Source organism: Geotrypetes seraphini, chromosome 8 (genome assembly GCF_902459505.1).
Source record: "Geotrypetes seraphini chromosome 8, aGeoSer1.1, whole genome shotgun sequence".
NCBI classification, from domain to species: Eukaryota; Metazoa; Chordata; class Amphibia; order Gymnophiona; family Dermophiidae; genus Geotrypetes; species Geotrypetes seraphini.
In genome coordinates this window covers 64,028,153-64,043,852 of record NC_047091.1, presented here as the reverse complement: position 1 = coordinate 64,043,852, position 15,700 = coordinate 64,028,153, and the positions used below count along the sequence as shown (strand labels likewise).

Below are 15,700 nucleotides of genomic sequence, written 5' to 3'. Positions count from 1 at the left end.
CATGTTTCCCCAGACACGTCCTCTTTTTGAGGGCTCCGTCAGGCATCCAGGGGACTTTTGACCATTCTTCATTTTGTCCGGGTATCCATGGTGCTTCTGTCCGCTTGTTTTCAAACCATATGTAGAAAGACAAAGCTTCTAGGTCGCCGAAGGCAGCATATGCAGTTGATTGCAAACATCAACTCTACCTAATATTTGGAAACATTCTATCTTTCTGATCTTAAAAAAATCAGAAAAGGAGCAATTCAGAATGCTCCAGTTACAGACCCATTGCAAATTTACTATTTTTAGCTAAACTAACAAAAAAAATTGTATTTAATCAACTATCTGATTTCGTCAATAAAACTAAAATTTTCCATCCAAATCAAACAGGATTTCGTCAGCACCATTCTACCGAGCACTCTTTGTTAGGCTTAACAACCTTGATACAATTTTTCCTAGACCAACATAAATCTGTTATTCTGATTTCATTAGATCTTGCAGCCGCCTTTGATACTATTGATCATCATCTTCTAAGAATATAAGAATTGCCGCTGCTGGGTCAGACCCAGGGTCCATCGTGCCCAGCTGTCCGCTCATGCAGTGGCCCTCTGGTCAAAGACCAGCGCCCTAACTGAGACTAGCCCTACCTGCGTACGTTCTGGCCCTACCTGCGTACGTTCTGGCTCAGCAGGAACTTGTCTAACTTTGTCTTGAATCCCTGGAGGGTGTTTTCCCCTATAACAGACTCTGGCAGAGTGTTCCAGTTTCCCACCACTCTCTGCTCAAAAGACTAGTCTCAATCGGCACTGCCGAGCAAGTCTTGGATTGGTTTCATTTCTACTTCACTGATAGTTCTTCCACAGTTATTTTGAATAACACCTCTTCAAACACCTACCCAAATAACTCTGGAATTCTTCAAGGCTCCATACTTTCCATTGTTGTTCAATATTTAAATGGCCCCTTTCTTAACATTGTGTCAATCGATTGGTTTTACAGCATATGCGTACGCAGATGACTTCCAAATCGTACATCCTGTTGATCCATCTAATAGCCATGACCTCTCTGCTATAAATTTGAAACTTGACTGCATTAATGATTGGTTAAAAACAAATATGTTATCTCTTAGTATTCCTAAAACCAATAGTCTCTTTTTTCCATGGAAGGATAATATTCAAATTACATCTCCAATATGTATTAATAACATTCCAATCAAATCTGTCAACATGGTTAAAATCTTAGGTGTAATTATAGACAACTGACTCAACTTTCGTTCACAAATAGGTACTGTGGTAAGAAGCTGCTTTTACAGACTTAGAATGATCAGATCTCTGGCAAAATCCTGGAACCATCATCAATTAATATTTTAATTCACAGTTAATACAAAATACTGCCATGAAAGTAATTACAAACTCTGGAAAATACGAACACATTACCCCTCTTTTAAAAAAAGCCCACTGGCTTCCAGTCTAATACAGGATAACCTATAAGATTGCCCTTTTAATATTCAAAACTAAAGAACTGGCTTTCCTTGATAAAAATCTTATACCTTATGAATCTAATAGATCCTTAAGATCCTCTGGACAACATCTGCTCTGGGTTCCTTCTTTAAAAATAATAAATACCCATAGAACAACAATATTATCAGTTACCGCACCCACATTCTAGAATACATTACCTACTTATCTTTGGGAAGAGCAAAATTTAGACAAATTTAAAGATTTAAAAAGCTTCCTATTCATTGATGCCTTCGGCTAACCATGCTACTGTTCTTTTCTCATTGATCCCCTTAGTTCTTTTGTTTTCTCCCATATACGTTCTCTTTCCTGTATTTATTGTAATTCTCCCCCCTATCCTTCTTGTTCTTATTACATTTACTTTGTGCTTTGTCTGAGTAAATTTCGTCTTTTTAATACTGTTGTTTTTAATTCTGTTCTTACCCCTATTTTATTGTTGTAAAACGCTTAGTATTTTGATAAGCGTTCAATCAAATTTACAATAAACTTGGAAACTTGGACAGAAAATTGCCACTGAGGGAAAGCTTCCAGGGCCGCCAAAGACAGCGTGTGCAGCTGACTTGACATTGCCAGTAGCCCAAAGATTGGAAGCGGCAGCCTGCCCTGAAGGAGAAAGGAGTTACCCATCCCATGGGGGGACAGGGGAGCAATGTTGCACCCGATTAGGGGGAAGGATAAAGAAGGAAGCCAAATTGGGAGGGAGGAAGGGATGAAGGAAGTCCAGGGAAAAGAAGGAAGAAGGGGGGGAGAGTTTCCAGACCATGGGGTGAAGGAGGGAAGGGAAGGAGAGATGTCAAACCACAGGAAGAGGAGAGAGAGAGATGGAAGGAAAGGAGACAGATGTTAGACTGTGAGATGAGGGCAGGGAAGAAAAGAAAAGGGAAGATAAGGGTGAGGACAAAGAGATGCTGGACCATGGGGGAGGGATAGAGAGGAGAGAGATGCCAGAGCATGGGGGAAGGGGGAAGTGGTAGAAGGAAAGGAAACAGAGATGCCAGACCATGGGGTGGGGTGGGGTGGGAGAGATGGAAGGGAAGGAGACAAAGATAGACCTGGGGAGAGGAAAGGAGGGGAGAGAAATGCCAAACCACTGGGTGGGGAAGGAAGAAGGGATGGATAGAAAAGATGCCAGACCATGGGATGAGATAGGATGGGGAAGGAAGGACATGCCAGAGCATAGGAGGAGAGAGAGGGGAAGAAAAAGGAGAGATAAAAATGGTGGAGAGGGGTGAAGCTGGAATGAATCATAAAAAGGAGAGGGGGCACAAGCTGGATGAAAGGGGGAAGTGGGTAGTTTATGGAAGGGAAGACAGTGGATGGAAGTAAGAGGTAGGGCAGATGTTGAATGGAAGGAAGAGTGAAGATGAGGAAAGCAGAAACCATAGACAATTGTAAAAAACAAACAGAAAATGGAAATAAGACCTTTTTTTTGGACTCATTTTTAATATATTTTTGACTAACCTTTGGAGACGAAAACTCCTTTTTACAGGTCAGGATAGGATACCATAACTGCAGTATACTGTACTGATCTGAGGAAGGAGTCTTGGCCTTTGAAAGCTAATCAAAAGGTATTAGTCCAATAAAATGATATTATCTTGTTTTCTATCTTTTATATCTATTTGTTAATTTGTAAAGTGGTGATTGTTATTTGTCATATTTTTCAAATTTTCATCTGCTATCTTTATATTTTGCACAGTATTAGGGGGGCATGCATCACTGTTTCTGTGGTGTTGCATTCTATGCAGAGTCTGGCTTCTTGGCGGTTCAATTTAACTTTTGTCCATATATTTCTTAACTTTAGTTTCTGATTACTTATTCCATGCTGGGCGAGGGTGTATCTGTATTCTGTGTGTATGAAAAAGATATGGTGTTGTTAGTATTGACTGTGCAGGATCCATCTGTACTAATCTGGTTATTTAGTTTTACAATGGGTGGTATTGATGTTCTAGTGCTCACTGCAGTGTTTAAGATGCTGCCTTTTTTAGGTATACATTTTTGTGGATATCTTTTGTTTCATGAGTAAATCAAGGAAAATTTTTGTTGTTTACCTGTAATTAATAATAATAATAATAATTTTATTTTTATATACCGCCAAAGCCATGATAGTTCGAGGCTGTTTACAACAAGAGGCGCTGGACAATCAGCGAAGTAGTTACAATACAAAGTCATCGAAGTAGTTACAATACAAAGTCAAAGAAGTTACAATGCAAAGTCATCGAAAATGAGGTACAGATTGGGAGGAGATACACTAGATTCATAGGTTACAATCAGTTAAACAAATTTGTTTTTATCACTTTCTTTTCCAGAGATAAATTAAAAATAGATTTGACACGGTAAAATGGGGAGAAAATACATTTTTTTAGATATATTAGTGATAGGAAGAAGTGCAAAAGTGGCACTGTGAGTCTCAAAGGTGAAGGGGAGGAATATGTAGAAGCTGATAAAGAAAAGGCTGAATTGCTTAACAAATATTTCTGTTCTGTATTCACGGCTGGGAGCGGTACTGCAGAAGACAAATAGGGATGGAGGAATAATAGACCCTGATCGATATTCAGAGGGTTGTGTTCGTGAGGAGCTAGCTAAAATAAAGGTAGACAAAGCGATGGGGCCAGATGGTGTACATCCAAGGGTGCTGAAGGAACTTAGGGAAGTTCTGGTAGCTCCGCTGACTGACCTTTTCAACGAGTCTCTAGAGTTGGGAGTGTACCGGAAGACTGGAGAAGGGTGGATGTGGTCCCTTTCCACAAAAGTGGAAGTAAGGAAGAACTAGGGAATTACAGGCCGGTAAATCGGACGTCTATGGTAAGCAAATTAATAGAAATACTTTTAAAACAGAGAATGGTCAAGTTTCTGGAATCCTGTGGATTACAGGACCGGAGGCAACATGGATTCACTAGCGGTAGGTCTTGTGCACTGGAACATGTGTGTATGCCTCCTTCAGATCGAGGGAGCATAGCCAATCGCCTTTTTCGATCAGGGGGTAGAGAGTCGGTAGGGAAAGCATCCGAAATTTTTCCCGTACCAGAAATTTGTTGAGTCGTCTCAAGTCTAGTATTGGGCGTAGGTCTCCCGTCTTCTTCGGTACCAGGAAGTAACGGGAGTAGAAGCCCTTCCCCCGTTGGTCGGGGGGAACCTCCTCCACTGCTCGCAGGCGAAGCAGATCTCGAGCTTCTGAGAGGAGTAGCGGTAGCAGCGTTCGGTTGAGAGGGCACTTCCCTGGGGGGCTGTCTGGGGGAATGGCTCGAAAGTTGAGAGAGTATCCTGATGAGATCACGCCAAGGACCCATGCGTCCGACGTGAGTTGTTCCCAGTGAGGGTAAAAGGCTCTGAGGCGGCCCCCGATAGGCAGGGAGCCTGGAACTCTGGCGGAGGGTGTCAGCCCCCTTCCGCGTATCCTGTCAAAAGGACGGGGATGGTTTGGTAGTTGCAGGCGGTTGGGATTTGGGTGGGGCCCGGTGGTGGGTTTGCGGACACCTGGGCGGAGGCCGGGAGAAAGCAGGAGTGGATTTTTGCGGGTAGCGGCGCGGAGGGGCCCTGAATGGCCTGGACGCCGGCGGTTTTGGCTTTTGCCGGACAAGGGAGGCAAATGAGCGTTCATGTTCAGAGAGGCGTTTTGTAGCCGCCTCGATAGTGTCGTCAAACAGCTCTTTTCCCACGCAGGGGAGGTTAGCCAACCGGTCCTGTAAGCTGGGGTCCATGTCGACCAGGCGCAGCCAAGCTAGTCGGCGCATGGCGATAGCAAAGGCTGCCTCTCTGGAGGAGAGTTCGAAGCCGTCGTGGGCCGCGTGGAATAGATGGAGGCGTAGGTTGGGGAGGGACTCTACAAGCAGGCTAAACGCTCCTTGGCGAGAGGCTGGTAGGTCAGTCTCAAAGACTCTCAGTAGTCAGATGAGGTGTTTGAGGTAGGATGTAAAGGTGAAAGTATAGCTTTGCACTCTAGAGGCTATCATCGCATTTTGATAAAGTCTCCTGCCGAACTTGTCCAGGGTTCGGCCTTCCCGACCTGGGGGGACCATGGCTGAGACCCGGGAGGGGTGCGCCTTTTTCAGGGACGATTCTATCAACAGCGACTGGTGGGAGAGCTGTGGTTGTTCAAACCCCGGGTAGGGTACCGTACGGTACTTGGCCTCCATTTTGGAGGGGACGGCTGTGACCATATAGGGGGTCTCCAGGTTCCTGAAGAAAGCCTGTTGGAGTACCGGATTAGGCGGTAAGCGAAGGGACTCTCTGGGCAGTGATGGCATGTCCAGCTCCGCTAGGTACTCCTTTGAGTATCTGGAGTCGGACTGGAATTGTTGGATGCTGAGCATCAGTGTCTGTTCCTGTTCCAGCCATTTTCAATGTACCTGAAGTTGACCTGAAAAGTTTCTCATATTGCAACTTTCTGGCTTTAAGTGATCTCTTCTGCAATTTAGAGCAAAGTGTGCAGGATATGTCTCGGTGTTCAGGACCGAGGCACTGGGCACATCAGTCGTGTGGGTCTGTACCTGAAATGGTCCTGAAGCACTGAATGTACCACTTGAAGCCGCAAGGAGCTTTGGACAGCAAAGGAAAAAGCTCCAATGCAAGATCAAAGTACTTTATTGTCCAGGGGAGGTTGAGTAAATAGTAATTCAAAAAAAGCATTGATGCTCCCAGCCAAAAATCAGGCCAAGAGCCTGAAGGCCTGAAAAATAAATTTAATATAATTGGAAAAATGTTTATACCAAAGATAAAGAAAATACCTACTAAAATATGACTAAACGGAAGAAAAAAAATAAATAGGAAGGCACAAAAACACACAGGTTTGACACGCTTAGAGAAATTCTAAGAAACAGCTTCCGCGCTCCGCGGAAAACTGAGAACTGATGGTCTCGCAAGCCAAAGTCAGGCGGGAAGGCACCAACACGCACATGGTATGGGCACTCTTAAAGTTTTAATGTAACACTACACTTTTGACTGTCTGTGTTGGGGCTCCATGGATGTCATCCCCACATGTAAAAATATGCTGCCTGCTTCTCCTTAAATTATATAATTAACCTCATGTTCTGTCCTGTAAAGTTGCAGTGATATAATAAATAAATATACCTTGAGGATATCCTGAAAACCTATGAGTTTAGAGATAAGCAAGCAGTTCTACCATATCCTCTCTCTCCTCCAGAGTACCTCTGTTTTTTGTTATCACTTCCTCTGAAGTACTACTGCTGTCTCTAGAGATTCGGCCTCCAGCACAGAACAAAATATTATACCTCCCTGCATTCCCCAAATCACATCCTCTCTTTGCCTTGCTTCCTCTCTAATTCCAATTATGTCTTCTTTTACAGCAAATTAACAACATCAGTGCTATGCTGGTGCTGGCACGGCCAGTGACAGGACCTCAGGAGTTCGTCTTGGACTTGGAAATGGTCTCCATGAATACCCTCCTTAGCTATCGCTCCAGCTCAGTGTTGCGGCTCACTGTCTTCGTTGGCCCATACTCATTTTAAATGCCCTGGCCTGTGAACACAGACTGGAGGGGGGGCCCTCAGTGTGTTCATTATTCCTGCTTTTAATGCAGCAGTTCCTAGTAAATGTACTGTTTTGAAATACTCTAGGATTCAGAGCCATAATATTTAAGTTTTAAGGATGTGCATTTGTTTTCTTTCAAAATGAAAACTAACTCTTAGAAAATGAAACAAAAAAATCCTCCAGGGTTCTGTTTTTTTTAATCATGGAAAGGCAAAATTTAAGAATGCCACCCACATTAGAAACAAAAAACCACCCTAGCCTTCCCTTTCATCCACCAACAGCTACCTGGATGCAATCTACCTTACAGGGTTTTCATAGTCAAAATGGGACTAGAGCTATCCCCAGTTGCTCCTGTTCAGCTGGATCCCGTTTTCAAAATTGCATTAGGGTGCCTGAAACTAATGCCATTTTTTATATAGCTGTTTGCTGTAATAGGAAACAAACCAAGGCAAAAATAAACAAAATGAAAACAAGACAAAAAACACCAATACTTAATTGTTTTCCATGCACACCCCTTATAAGAATATTTTTTATGAATGGCTAATAGCTATTTTTCTCCCCATCATCCTCCTCTAGCCACACTACAAAGAAAGCTGTAACCGCATCCTGCTTCCAAGTTAGGGGCCATGAATAAGCTTCTGCAGAGAATATAGCTCTGCAAGAGTGAAAATTAATCAGAAGCCTTTACAGCTCAGGGCTCAGCGATGAGGCAGCCGAGCGGCACCCCAGGGCCCACAGATCAGCTCAGGCAGTTGTAACAGTTTAGCTTTTGATTTGGTTTTGGTTTATGTTTTAGACTCAAGGTGGATCACAAATATAAAATAATCACAATACATGATCAGAGAAGAGAGGGAGTGGGTCGAAAGCTTTAAGGGGGAATGATGAAAGAAAGACTGGTGAGAGAAACCGATGCTAAAAAGATGGATGATACACAGAATGGTGGGGACAGATTGGAGGAAGGCAGAATGACTCAGGATAGATAGAGAGAGGTCAATGGAATACAGAAATTGGTAGAAATGGGCTGTCAGAAGACATTAAGAAGCTGGTGGATAAGTGAAAATGAAAACTGTGAGAAGAAGGTGGAGGGAGAAACTGGTGGAGAAGATAAGACATTGATGGGGAGGGGCTAAGTTAGAGTTGTGACTGCTGAGTAATGGGAGAGGTTGGTCAGAAGTGGTGATGGGCCAAGGATCCCCAAAACGTTTGGCGCTTGAATAGAGATCCACAAAACCAAAGAGGTTTGGAATCTCTGGTTTAGGTTTAAAAGGCTACTGTTAACTAGTTTCTGTTACAGCACATTAACAAGTTAACTACTTGTTAATATCCAAGTCATAATTAGATTACTTGTTAAAATAACTTCCAAATAGAGATTATTCTTATTTTATACTTACCATACTTGGTGGAAAACGAGGTTACAAACCCTATGCAGAAGAGAGTTTGCTCAGTCCCAAAAAACACTAATGCTAATGGTATCTTATATTCCACTGTATCTCCAACTGGATTCAAAGCGGTTTACAAAAAATTACAAAGAACTTACAAAGAGTAAATTAAGAACAAAGAGTAAATAAGGACAAAAACTAGAAATTAAAGACAGAATTATAAGGCATTATCAGTTGAGCAATGTCCATTACTCAAGAAATAGGTTTTCAGCAATTTGCAAAAACAGCAGTAAGTAGGTATAGATCTAATTTCAGCCGGTAGGTCATTCCAGATTTTAGATCCCAGTGTGCTCATGATTTCTTTTCTATTTGACATTTTTGAAAGTTGGATAAAATAAGACCTTGTTCTGAAAACTAATAATCAAGATCACAATTCTGTAGCAAAGGAGGCAAAAAATTTGCCTTACCTCAATTTGCTGGCCATGAGAAATATCAATAAACCAAACAAATTGGGTTGTGGGGCAGCATTTGCTTGTAGTCATGTGCCCAGCTGTGCACACTTCTTCTGAAACCTTTTTCTACTTATTCCTCCTCCCCCATACTAATCCAGACAGGCAGGCAGAAGAATGAGAGGGTGCATTATCTTAAAGCTATAGCCTCTTCTGGATAGTTGTACACATGCATCCAGTTAAAAGCATAAGTTGAGCCATGTTCTCTTTACGCATTGGCTGGAGTTCAGGGCAACAGCTACTCAAGTCCTGCCAGCTGCATTAATGAAAGGGGGGTGTGTGTGAAATGAAAGGGGAGCTGGGAGATTAACAGGGGAGAAGAGCTAGGGTATATGTGTTTGAAGAAATAGGAGTATGTGGAATTAGTGGCTGCTGCGGATCGGCATTTGGCCTTTATCTGCCATCATGTTTCTATGTGCAAAAGGTGATGGGAGAGAAGTTCTAGGGAAATCACTGAGAGCTGGTGGAAGAAAGAATCAGCTAAAGCTAAGATGCAAAGGGTTATATGTGTGTCTGAATCTAAGTGGTGGGTGAAAGGAGAGTTGGGAACAGGACAGGCAAGAGGGCATGGTAGATGGAGCAAAAGGACATAAAGAGATGGGGGAGGGACTTCACTGTTCCCTCTTCCAGATCCCCAAACCTTCCTCTTCCTTTTTCTGTCAGCTTCAGAATCCTCCTTGCATTCTCACCCTCTGTACCTCTCCTAATCTCTCATCTTTCCTTCTCCTCCCACTGTCCAGTCTTTCTCTCCTTGATCCTCTATCCCTCTTACTTTCCAATGCTGAGATCCTCTTCTCCAGTATCAGTACCTGAGATTCCACCCATAACTACAAAAAGAATAAGTTATACAGACAAATCTGAAATCTATATTATTTTTATTATGCAAAATAAATTTACATTATTCATATATAAAAATGTGAAACAATTGCTACAAAAGTTTTGCAATGCTTGCCGCAGAATCTAATCTTGTGCTGCAGCAGGAAACTAGGAAGTATGCTAATATCCATCCTATAAGAATCTGGTACCTGAAGAGACCTGGATTTTCTGAGTTTATAGTACAAGTAGTTCTAGATTCAGGTCACTTAACAGCTCATTAAGCAGCCTCCAGTTTCCCTTTTCCAAGCTCTTCTGTGCCTTATGGATCCCAGTTTTTCAACTTGAAGCTTTAAAAGTCTTTATTTTTGTTCTAGGCGTACTTAGCATTAACCTACATGCAGGTTGAGACGATACTACTGTGAAAGAAGAGGAAAAACTCTTTCTGACTGTGAGCTATATAAAGTGTCCACAGACTACCAAATTAGAATTACTTTATATCCAAATGAGATTATAAATCAGGAATGCTGTTACGAGGACTGACTTTTATTGTTCATTGCCCTGCTTCCTTACTCTAAAAAAATCTCACGATAGCCACCCATTTTTACAAGCTTTTGCCATTTCTGTCTCCTCCAATCAAAGAAAATGTGGACAGAGCTCTTGAAGGCCCTCTGGTCCCAACAGCAATCTCTGATTCTGGGAAAATGCAAAAGAAATGTTAGTAGCTGAATGACTTCTTACAACTTTTAGATAGCAAGTTACTGTTCCATCACATGATCTATGCATTTTCTAGGTCTTTTTAATTTCTGTACATGTTTGGCTATACAATTAAAGCTGGTTTCGCCTGATTTTATATATTCTTGGGCAAGTGATAAGGAAGAGTACTACTAAGTTCAAGATGTTTAAAGGATCAAGATTTTTCCAGATAAACATATCCAAACCCAACTGCCATTCCCCATCAGGTGAAATGACTGTGAGTGTGCTTTTTCAGGGCAAGGGGTGGGGGCGGTAGGATGGGAGAGATTGGCCGGGAGGTGGAGGGCAGTTAAGAGAATAAGCAATCATGACTAGGGCATGGATCACGCTGGCTCTTCAAGATAGAAGGAAGGCCGAGTAATGCAGAAGTGGAGGCTTAGAGGGCTAAGAATTAGTGACTATAGATGTGTCAGGAACTGAATTGTAGTGGCAGTTAAACGGCCGCACTACAGACAGGATAAGGTAAGAGGATTTGATGATGGTATTGATGGCTCATCTCTAAGAAAGTGTATCAAATAAAAATTAGAACTTGATAAGCAACTGCTTCTTAGGCCATGGGAGCCTGAGCTAAAATATGAATGTTAATTTCTAATTGCCCCATCCACATAGTCAATTTGGATTTTTACAAAAAATGAATAAATGGCAGGATATAAGAAGCACATAACTTGGTAAACCAGGTAGTTCCTGTTTTGTCACCTTTACAGGTATTAGTTTTCCACCTTAAATTGGTGAAAAATAAAGCACAGAACCTGCCAAGTCAAGTCTCCAAGTTTCCAAGTTTCCAAGTTTAATAAGTATTTGATTGATCGCTTTATCAATTTCAAAGCGATTAACAAAAGTTTAAAATTACAATATGTAAAATTTACATAAAAACAAACAAACAAGACAAAACAAATTCATTACTGGACAAAATGGAAACAATAGGGTAAGGAAGGGGAGAAGTTACAATATATTTGAGTAAAGTAGAGAACAAGTAAGGGAAAAACACATGTTGGTGGGATAAAGGAAGAATAAAGAAAAGAATAAAGAAAAAAAAAAGCAGGTTTTCTTTCCTTAAATGCTAGGCAGGAAGAAAGTGATAATATGTGAGGGAGAAAACAGTCTCAACACAGTCATCACAAAATTTATGATGTGATCTCCCTCACCCCCACTAGGATGTCTGATATTGCCTCAGACCTTTGTCTTCTTTTACATAAAAGTGGTTGATGAGGGGGGTTTGGTGTAATGTCATTACCTGTCAGCAAATCTTACTCTCTTTAAAAACAAAACATGTTCTTACAAGGGAGGGAAGAACCCCACATAAAAACAAGGGGGAAAAAATTCCTCCAACTATACAAGTTTAGTTTTCTTCAAAGCTAAATCTGTCCTGAAGGGAAGTTCGGGTATGGCTTGGAAGATGGAAACAGAAATCTGCTGTAACATGCAATGAAGGCTATAGTGCATTAAATGGAGGCTGAGGGATAACAATTTAACCCTGATATTTTGAGTCCATGGCAGGTAAGCAGAGGGTGCAAAGACTCTCTGCCACCAGTCCCAAAGACTCAATGGAAATGCACTTTAGTATCTCCTCCTAGGACGGTGCACACAGTATGCTAAGAAATGCTACCCAGACAAGTGCCTGCCTCCATGGGGAAAAAGTATGAGATGGGACCATTGATCCATCTTCACACACACACTGTAACAAAAGACAGAACTTATATTCACAAACTAAAAGCAAAAACATACAGTAATATTGTAAAACTTAAATGATGTGATTTACTAGTATAGTGCAGCACTCCATCATCTTGCTTACTACACAGTTCATTGGTTGATTGAAGATGTCATTTGTTCAAAGGACAGGTGCAGCCTGTGAATTAGCTTCCCTCACACCCTCAATTCACCTCCCAACCACAGAGCAGGTACAGCACAAGCAGCCAAGTACAAGATCACATTTTACACTGTATGTTGGATCAGGGATATAAGGCTGGGCAAGGAATATTGCTATTGAACAAATGCCAGAAAAATGTTGATGCTTTCTTACTATGATATGCTGATCACAGCCAGGAAGAAATGGGAAACAAGCACCCATCTCAGAAAAGGATTCTAATGTTAGTTGAGACAACACATGCTGTGGGCAGGACCCCTTGAAGTTGGTTCACTCCAGGATTTGTGCTGAAGAGTAGAGATCTTTAAAGGGACAGCTCCTGATTCTGCTCTCAGGTCAGTGCTCCGGCTGTGCAGTAAAGCTGGGAGATGGTTTTACTCAGGACAGGTCCCAAATTTCTAAAGAAGACATGGGGAAAAATGTCACATTGAAAGATACGGTAAGTCTCCAACTAACCACATCATAAATATCACCATCAGGGTTCAGCAGCTGGTGTTCTAACCTTCTTTCCTGAGTTATAAAGTTCAGAATGCCATCTGAGTGCTACTTGATCCCTGCAGAAGCCAATTTTATAGCACTACCTGGTGAACAGCGGTATATAAGAAATAAATTACATTACATTACTATATGAAAGTGTCTCAGCTACAGGATCTGAGAGAAAATCTACTATCACAGCAGGTGCAAGAGTATTAAACACCCTAAGTAAACTTTCAGCCCTGTGTCCCCTCCCCATTAACTTTCAGAGTCCACCAACATCATGATCTCCCCAACAGCACCCTGCCAAAATAAACTACCTATCCTCTCTGCTGGAAAAAAATACCTCCAGTTATTTTTCTGAGTTTTTTGTGGATCCATTGTTTTGTTTTGTTTTTATATGCGGGTGCTCCTTGGCGCCCTCTCCCCAGAAGCTGCTGCCCTAGGTGATTGCCTAATAGTTGGGCAGAAATATATGTCTGCCATCCCCTCATATTTAAGTTGCTGTACTGCCACATATCGGGATGATCTCTAAGACAGTAAGCATAGACAAAAAGTGGCAAAGGAAATACTGGACTAGAAAGATCATTTATTCCATACCTCTGTAGTTTGCCACACTTAACGTTGAACAGAAGTTTTTCCTGGTCCTGCACTGAGCTACAGCGATTATAAGCTTCCAAAAGGCTGTAACAAGAGAAAAACAACAAGGCTGATAACAGTTAACGATTCTGGTGTTCTGCCAACATGTAGAATGAAATTAGCCACACAAGCTTTTATGAATATACATATAGCTCCTGCATATAAACATAATAACAAGGCTTTCTTCTAAAATTTTTCTTAGTAAGTGACATGGAGGGGCACTTTTGAAAGAACATCCAAGTCAGATTAGGACGTCCTACTCATTACATCCAAAAAAGGGTCTATCATACAGCAATTTCAAGTAGGAAAGACATTCAGATTCCTGTTCAAATATAAGTGAGAAGGAATTCCTTACACTGGGGATGCTCATCCTGTAGAATCATTTTACAAACTGAAGCCTTTAAATTATAAATGGGAAAAACAAGGTAGAAGAACATCTGTATGGCAGCATTCTTATTAAAATGGTCACACAGAAGTCCTTGAGGAACAGAGGAATTGTTTAGTGGTAACTGCAGTAGACTGTAAACCAAGAGATTCTGGTGGTCCAGCGGTGTATTGGCAGGAGCGAGCTTTCCACTCATCAGATGAATTTAAGTGCTGTTTCTTAGTCTGAAGTGAGACTGCACTGATGTGCTTATGTTCCTTCAAGTGCAAAAAAAGTACAGTTACTTACCGTAATGAGTGTTAGCCAGGGACAGCAGGCAGATATTCTCACATATGAGTGATATCCATGGAGCCCTGGTATGGACAGCTTTAAAAGCTACTTTAAGTTTTTAGAAACTTCACGACTGCCCGCACAGCGCATGCACAAGTGCCTTCCCACCCGACGTAGGCTTGCAATACCGCAGTTTAGTAAGCAAGCTAAGAAGTCAACCAGGGGAGGTGGGTGGGTTGTGAGAATATCTGCCTGCTGTCCCTGGATAACACCCATTACGGTACATAACTGTGCTTTATCCCAGGACAAGCAGGCAGCATATTCTCACATGTGGGACTCCCTAGCTTACTTCAATGGGATGGAGGGAGTGTTGGCCATGAAGAAAATACATTTTGCAAAACTGCTTGGCCGAAGTGACCATCAGGTCTGGAATAAGATTCCAGACAGAAGTGAGACGTGAATGGATGAATGAGGACCAAGCAGCAGCTTTACAGATCTCATCAATACGAGTGGAATGTAAGAAAGCAACTGAACTTGTCATAGCTCGGACTTTGTGAGCTGTGACATGACCTCCAAGGTGCAGTCCAGTCCAGTGCAATACAGGCCGCCAACCACATGGAAATAGTTATTTTGGATACAGGCCGTCCCAAACTGTTAGGATCAAAGGAGATGAACAGTTGAGGAGATGTTCTATGTGGCTGAGTTCACTGTAAGTAATAAGCCAAGCCTCGTTTGCAGTCCAAAGTATGAAGAGCCATTTCTCCAGGGTAAGAATGAGGTTTGGGAAAGAACACTGAAAGCACAATCAATTGATTGAGATGAAATTCAGTGACTACTTTGTCATGTTGGAACACTGTAAAAGGCGGGTCCGCACCAGCACTTGAAGCTTGCTCACTCGACGAGCAGAAGTAATGGAGATAAGAAATACTACTTTCCAGGTGAGATATTTGAGATGAGCTGAAGACATTGGTTCATAGGGAGGCTTCACGAGTCTAGAGAGAACAATATTAAGATCCCAAACCATTGGAGGCGGTTTGAGAGGTGGTAAGGCTGGAAAACAGAAAGCAGAGAGTGGGCATAAATGGGAAGTTCTCAGACTGGGAGAAAGTGACTAGCTGTGTGCCCCAGGGCTTGGTACTTGGGCCCATCTTATTTAATATTTTCATTAATGACCTAGAAGGAACATCCAGTGAGATCATCAAGTTTGCAGATGACACAAAGCTATGCCAGGCAATCAGATCGTAGAAGGATAGCAAGGAACTCCAGAGTGACTTGTGTCAGTTAGAGAAATGGGCGGAGAAATGGCAAATGAAGTTTAATGGAAAAGTGCAAAGTAAAGGAGAGAATCCTGCATTCACCGTGGGCCTCATCTGGGGCAGCCTCCTTGGAGCGGCTGGGGCACGGGCAGTGTGTCTGGGAGGGAATGCATGGATGGGAGAACATCGTAGGGGAGGAGACATAGGCATCCTGGGACTGTCTGCCAAGTCTCTTCCCTGAAGAAGCCCTTTCTGGAAACGTCAATCGCTCCTCCTAAACTTACTTGCTCCACTTCATCACTGACACTGAAACTGTGGATTGAAGACAAAGTTTTATTTTATTTTTCTTTCCAGCTTATGATTTATCTTTAA

General features: G+C 42.1%; 2 protein-coding genes across 7 annotated transcripts in view; one reads left to right on the top strand and one right to left on the bottom strand.

Annotated features, from left to right (window-relative positions):
• The window catches only part of EFEMP2 (EGF containing fibulin extracellular matrix protein 2), a 101,640-nt gene extending 91,108 nt beyond the window's left edge, over positions 1-10,532 (top strand). For all 4 annotated transcript variants that reach the window (XM_033953613.1, XM_033953612.1, XM_033953614.1 and 1 more), the window contains one exon: positions 6,800-10,532. In XM_033953613.1, the coding sequence (XP_033809504.1) occupies positions 6,800-6,961 (162 nt within the window). In that variant the 3' untranslated portion in view covers positions 6,962-10,532. The remainder of the gene's footprint in view (positions 1-6,799) is intronic.
• The window catches only part of MUS81 (MUS81 structure-specific endonuclease subunit), a 117,043-nt gene continuing 111,072 nt past the window's right edge, over positions 9,730-15,700 (bottom strand). For 2 of the 3 annotated variants that reach the window (XM_033953610.1, XM_033953611.1), the window contains 2 exons: positions 13,379-13,462; positions 9,730-12,702 (listed from right to left, as the gene is read on the bottom strand). In XM_033953610.1, the coding sequence (XP_033809501.1) occupies positions 12,636-12,702; positions 13,379-13,462 (151 nt within the window). In that variant the 3' untranslated portion in view covers positions 9,730-12,635. The remainder of the gene's footprint in view (positions 12,703-13,378; positions 13,463-15,700) is intronic. The other variant, XR_004540252.1, reaches the window with a different exon arrangement.